The sequence below is a fragment of the Camelus dromedarius genome, chromosome 5 (genome assembly GCF_036321535.1).
Source record: "Camelus dromedarius isolate mCamDro1 chromosome 5, mCamDro1.pat, whole genome shotgun sequence".
In the NCBI taxonomy this organism is placed as follows: Eukaryota; Metazoa; Chordata; class Mammalia; order Artiodactyla; family Camelidae; genus Camelus; species Camelus dromedarius.
In genome coordinates, this window is record NC_087440.1 from 64,532,629 (window position 1) to 64,551,326 (window position 18,698).

Here is an 18,698-nt window from a genome sequence, read left to right on the forward strand (position 1 = left end):
AAAGAAAGGAAGAAAAGAAATCACCTAAATCTACATTTTATATGCGCAAATACAGTACTTAAATAGTATAACATAACTTTCAGAGTAAAGAAAAGTGACTTAACGGTTAACTCCTGTACCACTAATTGTTAATAGCACTGCCAGGAAGAACTTCATTCAAAATTTAGATAGAGAACATTGGTTGCCAGGGGACAAGGAGGGATCAAAGTACAAAGAGGTATTCCCAGGGAGTGAGGGAATTCTTTCGTGGTGATGAAAGTGTTCTGTATCTCGATTATAATGGTAGTTATATGAACCTAAAAATGGATAAAGTTGCATAGAACTACACTCATGAAAAATGAATGCAGATTAAAAAAATGGTGAAACTTGAATAATATCTGTAGTAACAGTAACGTATCAACATCAATTTCCCGGTTTGATATTGCACTATAGCTATTTAAGATGTCACAACTAGGGGAAGCTGAGGAAAGGGTACTCTTTGTATTACTTTTGCACTTCTTATGAGTCTATGACTATTTCAAAATAAAAAGCTTTAAGTGATTTCACTTCCAGTCCTTTGTTAAAGCTACAACAATAGCTTCAATATGACAAGCAAGAAGGGAGCAGGGTTTGCTCTTTTGGAAGCAAAGAAAATGCTTTTCAATGTAGTTACAGCATTTACTTTAATGATAATAAACAAGAAATGGTGGTTTTGGGTATAATTTGCTGGCCAAGTTTAAATGCAGTTCCAGGTGATAATTCCCAGCCAAGCTGATGAAGTAATAAACAGTCATATATTATGGAGGTAAAATTTCAGAACATGTGTAATACACTCTGCCTTTGTTAATTCTTCAGAGAGTAGTTGAATGAGGCACATGGACAAGAGCTCAAATACCGAACCTTTTATTTCCCGCCCTGTTACTGCCTGGCGGGAAGAGAGATCCCTTACCTCAGCTGATTTGGACATATGACCAGCGCCTGAAGTATATTTTCCACCTTCATTGGGATATCCCCTTCTGCCTCGTGTAGCTGAGGTACACATGCCTGTGCCAGCTCCCATTCTCCTCTCCGCAGGCACTCACAGAAAAATCCAAAAAGCTGTTTCTGGGAAGCAGTTTCCTCGTTTCCAAATGGGTGACGCATTTTCCCAGCACAGAGTGCAGGGAGATAGAAAGAGATGAATTACGCAAAACACATTGTCAGTCTTCTCATCCGTGGAGTACCTACTAGAAAGAACACACACCCGAAAGGGAAGAAAAGGAAGAAACTATATTTAGACAAACCAGCCACTACTAGCCGCACTGGGAAAGGCGGGGCTTACTTTTCTAATTATCGTGGTAAATTTGATTTGACATGTTACTATCTCTTTTTGAGAAGTTCCAACTTTCCCCAAGGGTGGATCCCATCTCTCTATGCGCGTCCAGTATTTAATTAATATTAATCGTCATAGCCTACGGCGCAGACCCAAAACTCCACTTCCGTATTTCCTCCAGAACTTTACGACCAGTCGGCTTCAAATCCCCAGGTGGTCGCCTCCTTAAGGATAAGAAGTCATCAGGAACCTCCCTAGTTTGAGCCCTTTTTTAAGGCAAAGGGTTGAAGATCAGGAGAGGAATCTGTGTCAGAACTGGAGGGCGGTGGGGATTGGGGCGCCAGGACGCTCCCCACAGGGGTCGTGGAGAACGCCCCCGCCTTCTCTGGGGCTCCTTACGCTTACCTGCTCCCGGCCCCCAAAGCAATACAGCTTCCAGCGCAGCCATGTTTGAGCCGAGTCAGGTGACAAAACCCGTCTGGGAGGCTGCGGGGGAAGGGGGGCGGGGGCGGGGCAGGGAGGAGGGGGCGGGGATGACGATTGACTGAAACTACTCTCATTGGTCAATGGCGGGAAGATGGAAATAAAGCGCCATATCTGGGACACGTGACGCCATCCTTTTAGATCAGAGGAAGCTACGAAACTCGGAAAGAGGTTTTAGCTACCTGGCTTAGGATCATCCCTCACAGTTTTGACATCTCCTCTGCTCGCTACCTTCCGTTCTGAACCAAGTGGCAGGAATAGCTGTGTACTTTGACTTTTTTTCCTTCCATTCTCTTTTCTCTCTAGTTTGAAGTCAGCGTTTATTAAGCGCCAACCAGTGACAGTGCTTTGCCACGCCCAGGGGATGCCCAGAGCAAGAAGACCTGGGTCCTCCTCCATTATCATTCCTTCCATTTGTACTCATAATCCCGGAACCCTAAATCCTGAGTTCCCATTTTCTTGTGCTTAACTCAATTCATTTATTTGCTCATTTACTCGACAGCCGTTAATCGAACTATGTTCTAGGTTGGTCCTACTTTAGAAGCTGAATAAAGATGCATCTCTGCCCTCTAGGAGCTCATAGTCTAGTGAGGGGTGCAGGTCAATAATTAGGATGCAGTGAGCTGAATTATAAGATATAGGTATGAACAGGGAGATGAGAGCAAAGAATGAGCACAAAATTTTCTCAAATATAATAATAAGAAACCAAGTCTTAAGGCAACGGTTTACCGGGTTTCCTCATCACGGTTGCTTCTGCACTGAATCTTCTATTTGGTTCCTTCAATTTCTTCTTCAATTGTAGACGCTCATGTTTCCCCATTGTGTGTTTTTGGTTTGAGTAATTTCACTCAGCATTTCCCAAACGATTTCGCCAAGGTTTTTTCTGGCTTCATAGTCTCCTTGCTATTGTTCCTCCCTTGGATTTTGAGAATCATTATATTGAGAAATTGGGACTCAGACTTTATTAGATTGTGAACTACAATTCCCAGGAAGCAGCGGAGCCGACCTGGGCCTGTGTCTACTTTTGATTGGACATTTCGCCGGGGTGACGACTTAACCAGCGCTTCGGTTGTTGCTTTGCGTCGCTTCCCGCGGGGAACTGTTTGAAGGGTAGGGGAAACTTTGAAAGTTGGAAGCTGCAGACCCGGTACAGGAAAGTTTCATGTGGGGGGCTGTTTGGGGAAGTGGGGTGCGCTTATTTTTCCTGCTCCCTTTTTGGGCCCGGGGTGTTGATATCGGGGGAGCGGAGAGTCATTCTTGGGTGCAGAGCACGCCCCCTTAGGTCCGTAGGGATGACTTGAGCCCCGCCGCGGATCTGAGGGCGTCTGGCCTTTTGTGGGGGATGTGCTTGGAAGCTGCACCTTGTTGGGAGAAGTCCTTTTTAGGGGATTCTGGGGTTGATGTTTTTGTCTTCTGATGTCCACCCACCTTCCCACTTGCAGGCAGTTTGAGGTCTAGGCAGGGGAACCCGCCGTTAAGGGAAGTTTAGGGTCTGCTCCTTTTCAGGTGGTGTTGAAGAAGAGGCATGTTAACAGTATGGAATATGGAGTCAGATCCCTGAATAAGAATGCGGAGCCCCACCCTGTGCTAGCTCTTGAGCTTTACTCAAGTTTTTCAACTCAGTGCCTCAGTATTAATCTGTAAAACGGAGCAAAACATCCAAAAGCTCTTAGAACAGTGGCGTGATAAGGGCTCAAGGAGTATTAGCTATTATTGTTAAATCACAGTTTTCATTGACCATCTAACATGAGGATTTTTCTTTTCTTGGTGAGGAGACGATTCAGTTTCCAGGGTTGAGTATCTTCCCTCACCCTCTCGTTAACATGCGCGTGCACACACACACATGCAAAGCAGGAATTTACTGTTTCCCAGAAGAAACAAAGGAGCAAGCCATAACGATATGTTAATAAGATTATGGAACAGATGTGTATGCAGTGTGATGAGAACATTGGTGAGGAAGAGACTAAATTATGGGAAGTCTTTGGAGGAAAGTCAGGGAGGCAGGTTGGCACCTGTGTAAACTACCAGTGTTATGGCTGGAGAGCAGGTCATGCGAGGCAGCAAATGATGTTTTGCTGAATGAATTGATAGTAATTTTTAACCTTGAATTCTGTGTGCCAGGCAACATCCACATCCTTTAACCTTCATTGCATTCCTATGAAGTAGATATTTGAGGTACACTTGTTTTTCAGATGCAGAAACCAAGACACTGGGAGGCAGGTGACTTTGCCAGAAAGGCCAGGATCTGGGCCTTGCAATCTGATACATGAATGAGAGGGAAGTGAGGGACCAGTTTATGAAGAGTCTTTAGTCCATCATAGGAAGTGTGGAATTTATCTTGTGGTCTCATGGTCCAAAGGGCAGTTTTAAAGGCTGAGAGTGACAGGATTGGAGCACATTTTTAGGAAGCTCCCTCTGACAGGATTGTGACTTGTGGGTCAGTTTGGTGCTTCTTCCTCTCTGCTTCCATAGCACTTTAGATTCTAGCGACAATTCTTACTGCATGACTGTAATTATTTCTGTGTGAATCTCTTCATCTTTTACTGTGAGTTCCCAAAGGAGAGGAAATATACTTAAATGATTCGGTACCCCAGACCTCAGCAGAATGTGTGCTTAAGAAGCATCTGCAGAAGGAACAAATGAATGGATTGGGGGTGGGGGTGTGGAGCAGGGAGTGACCGGAATCTGTATATAATAGTCTAGGCAAGTGATGGGAGCGGCTCTAATAAGGCAGAGACAGCAGAGTTGGTCGTTGTTAAAGTCCAGGTAGTTTGGGGTTTACAATTTTCCTTTCTGATTGGATTTTTCAGTTTAAGTGATGTCTTTGCACAGAGCTGCCTGATTGGTAAAGACACTAGGTAATGATATGTCAGATGTCACTTTGTAACATTTCTGTTTGGGAAACAGAAATCAATACTGGCAAATTCCCTTTGAGAGAAATGAGAGGGATGCATTTTGTGTTTGTGGGAGAGGTGTGTGTGCATGCGTGAGAGAGAGAGAGGGAGTGTTCACCTGATCAGAGAATATAGATGTTAAGTAGACATTTGGGCTATGGTACTGGAAATAAATACATTCTCAGTATACATTTTTTTCCCCAAAATGTTACTCTTTTTCTGATAATTGTATTGTTTTATCCCTTGGAACAGTGAAGAGTTCCTGTTTCTATTGTATATTTGCCATCTGAATGAGACACACAGCTTCTCCTTTGCATGCATTATTGTGGGAATCACAGTGATTCTAACTCTCTGCTGGCAAATATTTCGAGTGTCATTTAGCCCTTGTAGATTTCAACAAGAGTGAAGTTTAATTGCATGTAGAAATGTGAGCAGATAGTACAATAAAAAAACAATTTCAATTTGTAAATAACACCTGAAATAATAAAATCTCTTTTGATTCAGAAGGTGTCTGACTAATAGAAAAATGAGAGTTTAAATATGATTATGGACTTGTAGTAGGGTGTAATGGTTAAGAGGATTGGCCTCAGAGTCAGACTTCTGGGTCCAGATTCTAGATCTTTTTCTGGTAACAATGGAATAGCTAACCTTTCCAGGCTTTACTTTTTGCATATGTAAAAATGGAATCAGTAATCAACTCTCCTTATAAGGCTATTGAGAAGCTTGAATGTGATAATTTGTGTAAAGTTTTAGAACAGTGCCTGGTATATAGTAGGTGGTCAATAAATTTATTATTGTTATAGTGCAATGAAGGTAAAGACTTTCTGAGAGTGCTGTTTGGTAATATGCCCTGAAGGTTAATTACATATCCAAATAAAGTTTATAAATGCATTGAAAATCTTAAGATGCTATACAAATGTGAAACGGTGTTATTATATCCATGTAATAAGTATTAAAGAATTATGTGAAGTGCACATTCTTATATTGTCTTCTTTCTGTGTGTGCATGTTTGACAAACAGTTGTCTCTCCTATTTAAAATATTTAGAAAGAGTCTACGGCCTTCCTTTGTTTTTGTCAGTAATATTTTAAATACTATACATCTCATTTTGTATATAGAGATGCTTGGAGAATTTTTTATTTTGTGGAGTGTTCTGGATACTCCATCTACTATTGCTTATGCTATTTTCTGATGTTTTTTCAAGGTTCTTTTTCTTACTGCATCTGAAGGTATGGGTAGCAAGAAACTGAGACGAGTGGGTTTATCACAAGAGCTGTGTGATCGTCTGAACAGACATCAGATTGTTACCTGTCAGGTAAAATTTATTTAATTTTTCTCAGTGAGAAATTTTAAGTACAAAATAATCTTAAGGATACCTTAATAACTCTTAATTTCACCTGGAATATGAAAATTTGGTTTACCAAAAAAAAAAAAAAAAGATGAATGATGGTGCTTTTAATTTTAAATAACAAGCCACTTAGGTTGTATTTCCAAATGTGATTTCATTTATCCAGATTAAAGACTGTTGCATTTTGGGTGGGGGGAGGGTGGGGAGAATGCTCAAGGCAGAAGGTGAAGTGCACCTGTGCCACTTATTTGAGATTCTAGAGAGGTTTTTATTTGAGATTCTAGAGAAGTTTTGTCCCCTTAAAATAAATTTTGTAGATACACGAGAACTATAACTCAAAGAAGGAGACAATGTTCAATATGACAATTTCTCTTGAAAGCAAGAATAATTAATAGGATTATTTTTCTATCAATGGATTTAAGAGAAATGTATAAAGCAGGTGTTGCATTTTTAAGCACAAGAGTGAAATAAAATCCCTCTTAAGAGGTTAAATAAGATTTAAGGTTTTATGTTAGGATTCAATCCTTACTTAGACCTTCAGAGCATACTGCAGTTTTGTTTTTAAAAATTGCTTTGTGTGCTGATGGTATCTTTGCTTCCTCTGTTATACATTTAATAATCCTTATGTTCACACTTTGAAATACTCTTAAAAGTATGAAATTTAACATTTCATTCATAGCCAGTTTTATTCTCTCTCAGTTGTTTCATACTTCCTCTGAATGGTCTCATAGCTTTGGAAGAAACTTGTTTCAAAAGAAACTCATTTCAGCCTGATCCATTCTGGGCATCTGCTTGTGTCCAAACTCTTTTAGGCACAAGTACAATGCACATATACACCTGGGTTGGATTCTGCTAGGTGATGTTGCTTGGTGTGTCCTTTGGTATATGCTAACTAAGTTAGGTAATTAGAAGATGAGATTATCTCATCATATCTTTTAGTTAAGGCACATTTGGGGGAAAATACTATAAGAAACATATAATCTTTGATCTGCAATAAATTATGCTATTATTTACATATGGACAATGTTGACTGAAAGTTTCCTTTTAATTCCAGGATCTTTGTTGCACATATATGTTTAAAATATTCTCTTTATATCTTTTAGGACTTTCTATGTCTTTCTCCAATGGAGCTTATGAAGATGACTGGCCTTAGTTATCAAGGTGTCCAGGAACTTTTGTGTGTGGTGAGCAGGGCCTGTGCCCCACGGATGCAAACGGTATACATATTTTTGAAGTTATGGTTTGATTATAATTTTTATTTTGAAATGATTCCTTATCTCATTTAAAATATTTTGGGGGATTAGGCAAAAGCAAAGATAGAGATGAGCACCTTCAAAATATCAACTCTACATGGTCCTGCTGTATAGCACAGGGAACTATATTCAATACCTTGTGATGCCTATGGTGGAAAAGAATATGAAAAGGAATATATGTATATGTATAAATGAATCACTGTGCTGTACCCCAGAAATGAACACAACATTGTTAATCAACTGTACTTCAATAAAAAGAAATTTGACTCTTCATACCATGGAGTTCGTCCTCTAATGAGAATACATTTAAGAAATTTATGTAGTTGATAAGCTGATGAGAGACAGTCTGAACTACAGGAATAGGGAGGCAACAGGACGTTTTTTTTCTCTGTAGCTGGTAGTAATACTTCAAAAGGTCATCTTTCTCTTTTGTTTGTTTTGTCTCAGTAGGATTTGTGGATCTCATGGTTAAAGAATAATGTAGTCAATTTTAGAATGCCCCTGTCTCTGCAACACTCACTTTTAGTGTCATCGCTTACTCTACATCATAAAGCACACATATTGGACTTGTATTTGCTTATTGAGTGCATGAATAATACTTGAAAACTCATCCTCCCTCTTGAGAAAAGTTAAAGTCTTCTGTAACAAGCCCTCTTCAACTTGTACTATTATTTCATACTTTCCGTCTCACGACTTTAGCTTTTCAAAATGTAGGTTTAGTGCGTGGCAGAAAAATCTTGTTTTCCCAGAGTTGCCTAAAAGTCTATTTGGTGCCTTGCAAATTCATTTATTTAATGTGGATTGCAAATTACTTCCTTTACTACCTTATATTGAAATTGGTAACCACTGAGCATTAAAGTAGGGTCCAAATCTATGAAGTAGAAAGTAAGGAATATTAGTGTCATTTGAAACTCTGAAAACAATGAACAGATTAAGTATTTTCTTTTGTTCATATTTAGCTTGTGATCTAAGGAAAATACCTTAAAGGCAGAAGAGTCAGAAGTAGAATTGGAGTTAGAGACTGGCAGTAGTCTCAGGTTTGTCATTGATCTGGCAGCTTTGAACAGCTCACTTTGTTTTGTGGGAGAAGTTAGAGACTGAAAATAGTATGCAGTGATTCTGTGATGAGATTCAAGTTAACCCGTCTCTATTTTGAAGGTTGTAAGGCACCAAGAGAACCTTTTAATTTGATATCTGTCATTCTATTTGGTCAATGTCTATGGCATATTCCTAGCTAGATAATTAAGTAGGAGATCATGGGCAGGCAATTCAACTCTCATCTCCAATTCCATCACTATTTTCCGCTGTGATATCAAAGCCATTCCAAATGCCAATTCAAGGGGCCATCTTTCTCCTTTGTTGTACTCTTGTAGCATCCTTTAGGTTTGCGTCCTACCTTAAATACTGGCTTAACTTAGTTTATTCCTTCACAAAGATTTTTTTGTTAATTTACTTATTCAATTATTTGTTCCTTAACCAATATTTGAGTGCCAGCCATGTATCTGTCAGATATCTGGGGATATTGTAGTGAAGATGATTGATAAATTTCCTGCCCTCAAGTAGCTTATAGTCTAGTGGGAAAAGTCAGACATTAAACAAATAATTGTATAAATGATAAATTGATTGTAGTAACGAAAAGTCCTATGAAAGAAAAGTACAAAGAGCTTAGAAACTGAGTAACAGGGGACATTACTTAGTTTAGGGGTCACGAAGGACTCCCTCAAGGAAGTGATACTTCAGCTAAAACCTGAAGGATGAACAGGAGAGAGGCAGGCAAAGGAGTTGGGGAGGAGTTCCCAAAGCAGGGTGGAGTCTGTAAGCAGTAGGGCTGGGAAGTGCAAAGGCCCTGGGAAGGGCAGGAGAATGGGGCTTATGTGGTAAGAAAGTCAAGCCAGTGTGAATGAACACAGCAGCAAGGAAGAGAGCGGCAAGAGATGAAGTCAGAGAAGCAAGAAGCGGTCAGATCACTGGGGCCTGCAGACCACATTAAGGGTTTTGGACTTTATTCTGAGAACAATAAAAGGACGTAATCTCGTGTGTGTGTTTTTAAAACTCAGTCTTTCAACATAGACAAGTGATTGAAAAGGAGCAGGGAGATATATATGAAGAATAGCTAAGTGTCTGTGGCTGTATTCCAGACAGAAAGTGACGGTGACATAGACTACTAGTGTGGTATTGATGCAGATGGTATGATGTCAGTTATTATGAGAGTCTCTTAGGAGGTAGAATGAGTGGAACATGGTGATTATTTGCCTGTGGGTGGTGATGAGGTACAGGAAAGCGTCAGACATGATTCCTTGAGTTTGCTTTGAGAAGCTGGGTGGTACCATTTGCAGTGATAAGGACTGTCAGAAGAGAGCGGATCAGATTTGAGGGAGGCAGATCATGGATTCAGTTTACTGCTTGTTGAATTTTAGGTGCTTGTGAAATACTGAGTGGAGATGTGAAGTAGGCAGTTAAATATATGGACCTAGAGCTTGAAGGAGAGTTCTGCACTAGAAGTGTGCACTGGGGAGTCACGGGTGTAAATATGATAGTCAAAGACATGAAAATGGATGAGAGATTGCCTAGGAAGTATGTAGAGTAAGAATGTAAGTGTGCGCAAGACCAAGTCCCGAGTGCAGCTGACATTTAATGATCAGGTTAGACAGTGATGAGTCTTGAGAAGCGGCCACCAAAGTAGAAGGAAAACTGGTGGCATGGCGTGTCAGTATCAGTGTTCCTATGTCTCGTCTATGTATACACTATTATTTCTGAAACCTTGTTACATTCATTTTATTATGTTTTTGAGTCACCAAATCTATTATTCTAGTAATTACACATACAGACTTACAGTTGCAAAGGAAGTACTTTAATGTTAACAAATTGGGCTGCCTGTACCCCCCCCCCCCACCTATGTTGCCTAATAGATTGTAGACAGTTTTTAGGTATTTCTAAATCAGATGCAAAGCACACACCTTTTACCGTAGCCTTTCTAGTTATTTTACGTGCCTGGATGTAGCCTTTAATAAAATCTGTGGTAATCCATGGTTTACCTGATTTTAGAATTCAGTAGGTAAGATTAGATAAGAGTGGGTACACTTATGGCTCATAAATATTAATGTGCTGGTTTTCCTACATCCTCACAGAGGCAGAAGAGCCTTGGATTTGAGACCTAGATTTATTGAATTGTAAACCTTAAGTTTATTTATTTTTATATATTAACAGAGGTACTGGGGATTGAACCCAGGACCTTGTGCATGCTAAGCACACGCTCTACCACTAAGTTATATACCCACTTAAATTGTAAATTTTAAGTGGGTAGAAACTGTGTCTGTTTGGTTTACTATTCCCTTCCTGGAGCTTATCATAGTGTATGGCATGCAGGAAGCACGGAATTAATATTTATTGAATGGGAATGAATGAGTGAATGAATGAATGATTACAGTTCTGTGGCTTGACCTCCGTTTATTTGGGCAACTTAATAAAACAGTAACGATTTTTAATATTAGAGAGTGCCGAGAGGCAAGTGTTCTTACACACTGCTGGTAGGTATGCAGGCACGCTAGCCACAACTGCAAAGACCCTTTTTCCAAATAAGGTAATGCTGACAGGTTCCTAGGATTTGATGTGGATATCCTCTGGGGGGACATTTCTTAGTCTACCCCACCTACCTTCAAGCTATTCTTCACAAACTAACCTCGGTTTGAAATGGTGCCTTGATCCTATCACTCCTTGTTGCTCTCTTTATAAATTCCACACTTCAACAAGACTTTTCCTGATTTGGCCCCTACTTGTATCTCCAGCCTCATCGCTTGCTACACCATGACCACACTCCACCTTTCACCCATTCTAAGTAAACCCTTTGTGTTTTTGTAGTTTTCGTTAGTTTCCATTTCCTTTCTTTCTTGCTTCTTGACCTTTCTTCATACTTTCTTGTCTCTTTGGCAGGAACATGCACATTTCTTTTGCCCAACAGCCATTTCAGGTTTTAGCTTAGATATCCAGATTTTGCATGAAGCCTTCCTTGGATCACAAAATCCAGATCAGGTATACTGTGTCTATGTCTCCACTTTCTCTATTACGATATCTCTTATTTAATTGTATTGTAATTGCCCAGTTTCCAGTCCTAATTTCATAGTTCCTAGTTGACTGTAAATACTGGGAGGGCAGGGCCTCTATTACATCATATCCCCCAAATCTAGCACAGTCCTTGGCACACAGTAAATATTTGTTGAACAATGTTTCCTCTAAATAATAGAGGGAAAAAGGTGGATTGGGGTTCCAGCTGCTAAAATTTAACTTTGCAGTTGGTTTATGTTTATGAATAAATATGGAAGTTGAAAATAACTTAATCTCGTTGCAATGTAGTTTCATCAGTTGTAACAAATATCCCACCCTGATTGGGGAATGTTGACAATGGGGGAAGGTGGTGCACATTCAGGGGCAGGAGGTATATGGGAAATCTGTACATTTTGTTCAGTTTTGCTGTAAACATAAAACTGCTCAAAAAATAATAAAGCCTATTAAGGAAAAAAAAAAAGAACTTAATCTTTTTCTTATTCAGGCTTATGAGATGAAGACACAGAGGTCTGCTGCTCCCTCGCCGGCATTCTTATCTACAACCCTTTCTGCTTTGGATGCAGCCCTGCATGGTGGTGTGGCTTGTGGCTCCCTCACGGAGGTAAAGGAGAAAATTTCCAGACTTCTTCCATTGACCTATAACCTTCAGAGCCATGGGAAGAGTTTAATTTAAAAACATAAAGTATTTCATGAATATTCATCTAGATTAAATTACAAGTACCTCAAGGGTGTGATTCTCCACTCAGTCCCTAGTATAATGTTTTTTTTTTTTTGAGTGAATGAACACATAAGAATGGAACTTCCTTCTGCCTCCAAAGGACCTCATCCCACCCCTAGGCTATATTCTGAGGCCTAGATTTTTACCTGCTCTCCTAGCATCCCAGGCCAGGCCGTCTGCCACAGTGAGGCACACACCAGTACTAGAACAGTACATCAAAAGGAAGATGTTCCAAAAATTCCTTACTGACTCACTGAAGTCTACCTGGGTTACTGTTTCTTTGAGTTGGAAGCTGTTGAATATTATGAAATAATATAAAACAACTTGGGGGAATTAGAAAAGGATCACTGTTAGTGTATTAGGAAGGAAAAATTTGAATTTTATTAACATGTTGGGCAAATTATAGTATTAAACTGAATTGAGATATTTTTACTTTCTGTAATAGATGAAATTTGGTTCTAGGAAGTAATAGGTTGTTGTATTAGTCACATATTGCTGCATAACAAATTACTCAAAACTAAGTGGCTTAAACAACAATGGATATTGGTTCCTGTTTTTTGGGGAGTGGCTCAGCTCAGAGATATTGATGAGGGATGTAAGGGGGCAGGTTGGTGCTGGTTGTTGCAGGAGGTCACAGTTCCTCCCCAGAGGCCGTCCACAGCTGCTTGAGGCTCCTCATGGCACAATGACGTCCCCAGGGTTAGGGATCCAAAAAGCACAATGGGAATGGTGAGTCCTTTGATGATTTAGCTTTGAAAGTTACACACTGTTATTTCTGCTACTTCCTCTTCATTAGAAGTGAGTCATTAAGTTCAACTCAAAGGGAAATTAGACTTTGCCTTTTGAAAGAAGTGTCAAGAATTTGGGGATATTTCAAAGCCACACCAGTTCTTTTCCTTAAAAACTGCATTGGTGTACTTACTGTCCTGATATATTAACTCGATAGACTATGTTTACCAATATACTCCTGAGAGAATTCTTGCCTGAGAGTTCTAGGGAGTGCAGATACTTTAAACAAATGTTTAACAAGAGTAGACACTTACTTTCTGATAGGCATAAATTTAACTGTAGATATTTTTCCTTGAAAATAGGGAACCTGTTTTAGGGACTATCTATATTTTATTTCTTGTCTTCCAAGAAAGATTTAAAAATGTGTGTGTGCTATGCCTAGTAGATGCCTACTAGATACTAGGTAAATGAATGAATGAATACATTAATCTTAAAAAGAAATTAGAACCTGCTGTTGCAGAGCACTGCCACCAGGTGGTGACAGAATTCTATCTTACGTAATCTTTTTGCAATCCAGTTGGATCTTTGCTGTAATAAGTTTATTTAAAAAAAAAAAAGGTTAAATCAGTAGTGATCCACAGTTATAAACTTAATATATTTAAATAGCAAAAAATTGAACTTCAGGAAGATTAACTGACAGCAACTCTTTTTTTATTTTTTATGTTTTAGAATAGTTTTTAATGCTTTTTCACCTAGCTTTTATCAATCCTTTCTGAATCCAAGAGGTAGTTACAGGCCATTAGATGTTTTGTTGTGATCTACTTGGCTGACTTGTAATATAAGTACCCTGATTGCTTATTAGTGGCAAGTTCTCTACTCTCTGTTTTAGCTGCAGGTAGCTCTGCAGCCTTTTTGGGATTTTTCAGCGGGGTACCAGGAATAATTCTGTTTACCTTTTATTAAAAAACAAGAATTTAATATATATTTTATGTATATAAAATTAAATGTATCTTGCATGTGTAAGTTACGAACACTGTGTGTCTGTGAGCCATGTAAGGACCAGGACAACAGATCATGGGCACAGATACCTCTTGCTCCATACCCTCTTGCCTTGGTATTATTTGACTTCTTAATTTCCACCCATCTTTGTGATCTTAGTTTTTATTTTTGTGATTATTAATGAGCCTGAATCTCTTTTCATAAATCATTTGGCTATTTAAAAATAATTTTATTAAGGTATGACTTAAGTGCTACAAAATTCAACCATGGTAACTTATAATTCAACTATATTAGTAAATTAGGACTAGGCCCGGAGATGACTTGAGGGAGTAAGAATAAATCTGGAAACTTTCTGCTGTCACTTTTATAGCTGCTCTTTCCTGACTCTAACTGTAAAACACCCTAATTTATTTATCATCAGTTTTGATTTATGTGAACTGCATTGAATCTGTGTGTGTTCAGTTACAGCACCAAGATTAAAAGTAGAATTAGAGAAGTGCTGCTCATGCCAGAAGCAGAAGCAGCAGAGCAGAAATCAAAGAGAAACCAACTCTGCTGAATCATTCATGGAAGTGAGCTCCAGGGCTTTGTCTCATTCCCAGAGAGCGTCAGGTTCCTTACTTATGGAATATATAAGCAGACAGTTCTACATCTGTTATAACTGAGTATTGGTAGTTTAAACTTTAAATGTTTATGTTAGGCGGAGATCAGACCGTGTAATGGTAGTCTTCTCATATGAGATAATATAGATCAGGTCAGTGTATCGCAATCCTTTTTTTCATTATTACCCCCTAAAGAGCTTTGTAGACTTCCCCCCCTAATAACCACTCCTGCCACCGTGAGATTTTTAATACCACAGATATAGTATCTTTCTGTTTATATCCTGTAGATGTATCTGTGCTTTATATGGGAAAAGAGTAGAATCGCTCTTCCTCGATCAAAACCAAGTTTTACCCTTGGGGTCAGTGTCACCCCTGCTGAGGATACATGGTAAAGATGCTGATGTGATTAGGTAAAATTAAAGCTGTATTTAAAGGGATCATTAAAAAAGGTATTTTCTTATTGTAATCCAGAGGTTACAAGACTAGAGAACTGGTCCAAACTCATGTCAACGAAAAGAGATGTAACATCTGCGTATCTTGGTTGAAGAGTGCCTCTGGAAGGGTAAACCTGTGAAGCACTGCCAACTCTTTACAGTGTTTAAGAGTAATGATTATCCCCAGATCCATGCTGTAAATAATAAGAAACAGTGTAGTACATGTCTACATTATTTGTGTTTCCTGAGCCACTTCTATGCTTTGTTCATGATTTAAGGAGACCAGGTGTTCTCCTTGAGTGGGGCAGTTTTGCTTTGGAAGTGACTATCCTACTGTCCCAAAAAGGTAGAGGCAGGATGCCAGAATCCTATTTTGGCTTCCTCATTTTTCCTCAGAACAGTTAAATATTTCAGTTCTGCTTCTTTCTAGTTGGCAGGATGGATTGTGGTCTAAAGATCACAGGAGATACTAAGTCAGGGCTTGTAAACTCAAATGTCCACAAAGGTCTTGGCATTATAGAAATGCATAACCAGTGACGTGTAAGACATAAATGCTTTATCAGTCAGTTCTGGCTGCTTACTCTGCTTACAACAGCAGCAAACATTAATTTTTCTTGCTCACGGGTCTGCAGGTCAGCCAGGGTGGCTCTCATCCCCTTCAAGCTGCAGTCAGTTCAGGTCTGCTCCATGTGTAGCAACACCAGTAGGAAAACTAGGGAGAGATTTCTAATTGGGGTTCCTTGAACGTAGTCCATTGACATGATTTGTTTATCCTGCCCAGTGTTTTGAAAGGCAAGATAACCAGACCTCTGTCCTAACATACGAGTTTAGCATATGCAGCGGTTTGAATCATTGTTCCTAATTCGCCTTCTAACTTACTTCCTGATTTAGAAATGAACATCTTTCTCCATAAAGATTTCATAGAGTTTTTTATACGCCATATGTTCTATGATTGTTAAATGAATGATTATATCCCTTGACACTTCGATTTTTTCTTTTTCTTAATGTGAAGCTTGGGGTACTTGTCATTTCCATGTCCTCTTGCTTTTTTCTGTTCTGTTCCCCTCCCTTTTTCCCCCCTCCCTTCCCATTTACTTCAAAAAACAGCAGTTGTCAGTATGGAGTAAGAGGCAGTGGGGCAGAGAATCCAAGGTATGAAACCTTCCACGTGTTGATGTCAAGTTACTTAGAATCAAGGTTTCCTTCACAAAGCAGAGTTACCTGGCCTTTCTGAGACTGTTTGCTCTTTGTTTGTTTTAATATTCAGAGAGTTATTTTTTTTAAAAAATTCTATAGGTCTGAAGCCCTAATCGTATTGCTACATAATTGTAGAGCACATGGAGATAGGTAGGTGGATGCTGGGGGAAGGGGGTCATTACAAAGATGATATGAAGCTTCCACATGCTCTTTTCTCAGATCAGAAGCAAGCAGTCCTTAAATTTTCTCTGCACAGTTTGGCTTGGCAGCTTGCCCCGTCCTGTTGCCTCCATCTTGAACATGGGGAAGAGTTACTTGATAAGATAACAGGTCCAGGTTTCACATTCATCTCAACCATTGAATCTCTTTTAAGATTAAAATGACTAGACTTCGTTTTTACTTTAGTACAATTAGATTTTCTTTTCTTGGTAATACTTTTCTCTCCTTTTTAAACCAATTATTAATACTTGCTTCCCTGTTGATATCCTAGTGATCTTCACTGTTGATTGTTTTCTTTCTGTTCCTTTAGCTTTCTCAGACAGGATTGCTGAAACGCAGGCTCTAACTATATGAAGCTAATTGTGTTAACTGGTATCTTCTGTGTGTAAATGCTGTATTCACTCTAAGTTTCCAAGAAGCAAATCACTTAGACTGTTCTGGTTTGGCGTGTACTCTCGTTTCTAACCACCATTGGAGCTGAACCTGGGAACTGAACACAACTTGAAATTTTGTGGTTTGGCTGCTAGAATTCAGAGCTAAACTATCTGAAGCTAAAAATTATTAATGTTGAAATGTTTTAACCCACTAAGTAAACCTGAAAAAATAATGAAATTTAACTCCAGCCAGCCCCCCAGAATTGCATATAGCTTATTTTTTCTTGAGGCTAGAAAGAGACAAAAAAATGTGAAGAGGCTCTGAGCTTGCTAAAGCATTAGAAATCAGTAGTTTAAAGAAAATGTTAATATCCAAATTCTAATGCAAAGTAAAGCAAGCATACAGAAAGCAAATGAACCCAGAAATTTTGCTTTTTACGTGATGTTCTGCTTTTCTCAAGCCTATGGTGAATCAGTACATAAAAATAATGGAGGTAAAATGCCAGTTACACTTTTTAACTTCAGATTTTTTTCATGTTTTCTTTGAAGATGCAATAGTAAGATAATACCTTACATTTTCATGGTATTTGATACTTTACTGAATATTTTCATAGATAACACACAATAAAAATTTAAAATAAAATAAAATAAATATATAATACATTTTTTTTTTTTTAAATTGAGGGCTTGTTTCACTTTTCCCCTAAAAATCACAAAGCATTTCATGGGTTTAAGCTCATTAAATCTTAGAACATATCTAAAAGCTGGCATGTAGTTAGCATGTAGAGAAAGGCAGTCCTCTGTTCCTCAAGTTAGCACTATGAAGAGTCATCATTTCTCATATTCAGGATCCACTTTCAACTTTCATTGATAGAAGTTTCCTTTGCTCTGATATCTGGTAATTAATTTGATCTGTGTTGCCTTTGATAGTGATAAAAGGTCCATGAAAAGTGTTTTGGCCTCTTCAAAACTACCAGTCTCCAAAGGAGAGTATGTAAGACAGCCCATGAGGTTGTGGGAAGAAGACATTAGAAGTTTTCTTGGTATTTCAATCTAAAACATGAAATAAACCTTAATTGATATTTAATACATGGATTGACACTGGCATCCCCAGTTGGTCTGTGTGTTAGACTGTCATGTGTCAGGTGTAGTCCACCTGGAAAGGATACAGAAGGTCAACAGAGGCACCTTTACTTTCAACATATTGGGATGAATTGTAGTTCTACGTGTACCAGGTAAGGTGGATTCATGGATATAACTAAATCAAATCTCACAAAATGGACAGATGGCATAAAAAGATTTCTGCCAAGAAATTGTATTTTGAAGGTAGTACTAATAATGTGAGCAGAGGTGAGCCACATGCATATAAAAGTCAGAGCTGATGATTCTCCTATGACTAATGAAGTAAAAATCAGTGACATTCTGATCTTATCTGAAGATGTCCAAAGAATTTGAAATTATAAAGAAGATAGTCTGATAGAAGTTTTCTTTGCTCTGATACCTGGTGATTAATTTGATCCATGTAGTCTTTGATAATGATAAAAGATCCATGAAAAGTGTTTTGGGCAGTTTGATATCTTTTTTAGAATTTCAAATTTTTTGGATGTCTTCACAGATGAGATTAAAATGTCATGATACATGAAATTATTTCCATTATTGTTAACAATGAAACTTTCTCTGTTATTTTGTCCCTTGAAATACTGGCTGATGGTAGTAAGAAGCCAACGTAATTAAGAAACACACATCACAGAAAGATAAGCTTCCACAAGTTTTTCAGTGACTTTTAAAGTCATGTAATACATATTCAAATAACGAGAAAAATTTCACTAAAATTAATGGTAGGTATTTAAAAGCCTCTTTTGGGTCTTCTTAACAGCAAAAGACCAAATGCAATACATTGCTAATAACAGGGGTACCCTTGTTCTTGTTTCAGTAAAACAGATGAAATAAGACATAGGAAACAACATAACAACAATATAAATGGATTCTTTTATGAGTAAATACTTTCAGATAGAAATTACTGCAGATGGTTTGAAGCATCAAGGATTAAAACAAGTTATTCATTGTGGAGGGATGCTGTAGAACTAAAGTACGGA

The 18,698-nt window shown here is 38.5% G+C and overlaps 2 protein-coding genes across 10 annotated transcripts in view; one reads left to right on the forward strand and one right to left on the reverse strand.

Moving 5' to 3' along the window:
• ZFYVE26 (zinc finger FYVE-type containing 26) overlaps positions 1-1,758 on the reverse strand; it is a 57,719-nt gene extending 55,961 nt beyond the window's left edge. For 3 of the 4 annotated variants that reach the window (XM_031453912.2, XM_031453915.2, XM_064486058.1), the window contains exons 1-2: positions 1,697-1,758; positions 929-1,205 (exon numbers count right to left, since the gene is read on the reverse strand). In XM_031453912.2, the coding sequence (XP_031309772.2) occupies positions 929-1,122 (194 nt within the window). In that variant the 5' untranslated portion in view covers positions 1,123-1,205; positions 1,697-1,758. The remainder of the gene's footprint in view (positions 1-928; positions 1,206-1,696) is intronic. The other variant, XM_031453911.2, reaches the window with a different exon arrangement.
• A 1,077-nt stretch (positions 1,759-2,835) lies between these two features.
• RAD51B (RAD51 paralog B) overlaps positions 2,836-18,698 on the forward strand; it is a 697,181-nt gene continuing 681,318 nt past the window's right edge. For all 6 annotated transcript variants that reach the window (XR_010381010.1, XM_064486060.1, XM_010976604.3 and 3 more), the window contains exons 1-4: positions 2,836-2,921; positions 5,872-5,982; positions 7,119-7,232; positions 11,815-11,931. Coding sequence is in view for 5 of the 6 variants with exons in the window: in XM_064486060.1 (XP_064342130.1) it covers positions 5,899-5,982; positions 7,119-7,232; positions 11,815-11,931 (315 nt within the window). In the remaining variant the exon portion in view is untranslated. The remainder of the gene's footprint in view (positions 2,922-5,871; positions 5,983-7,118; positions 7,233-11,814; positions 11,932-18,698) is intronic.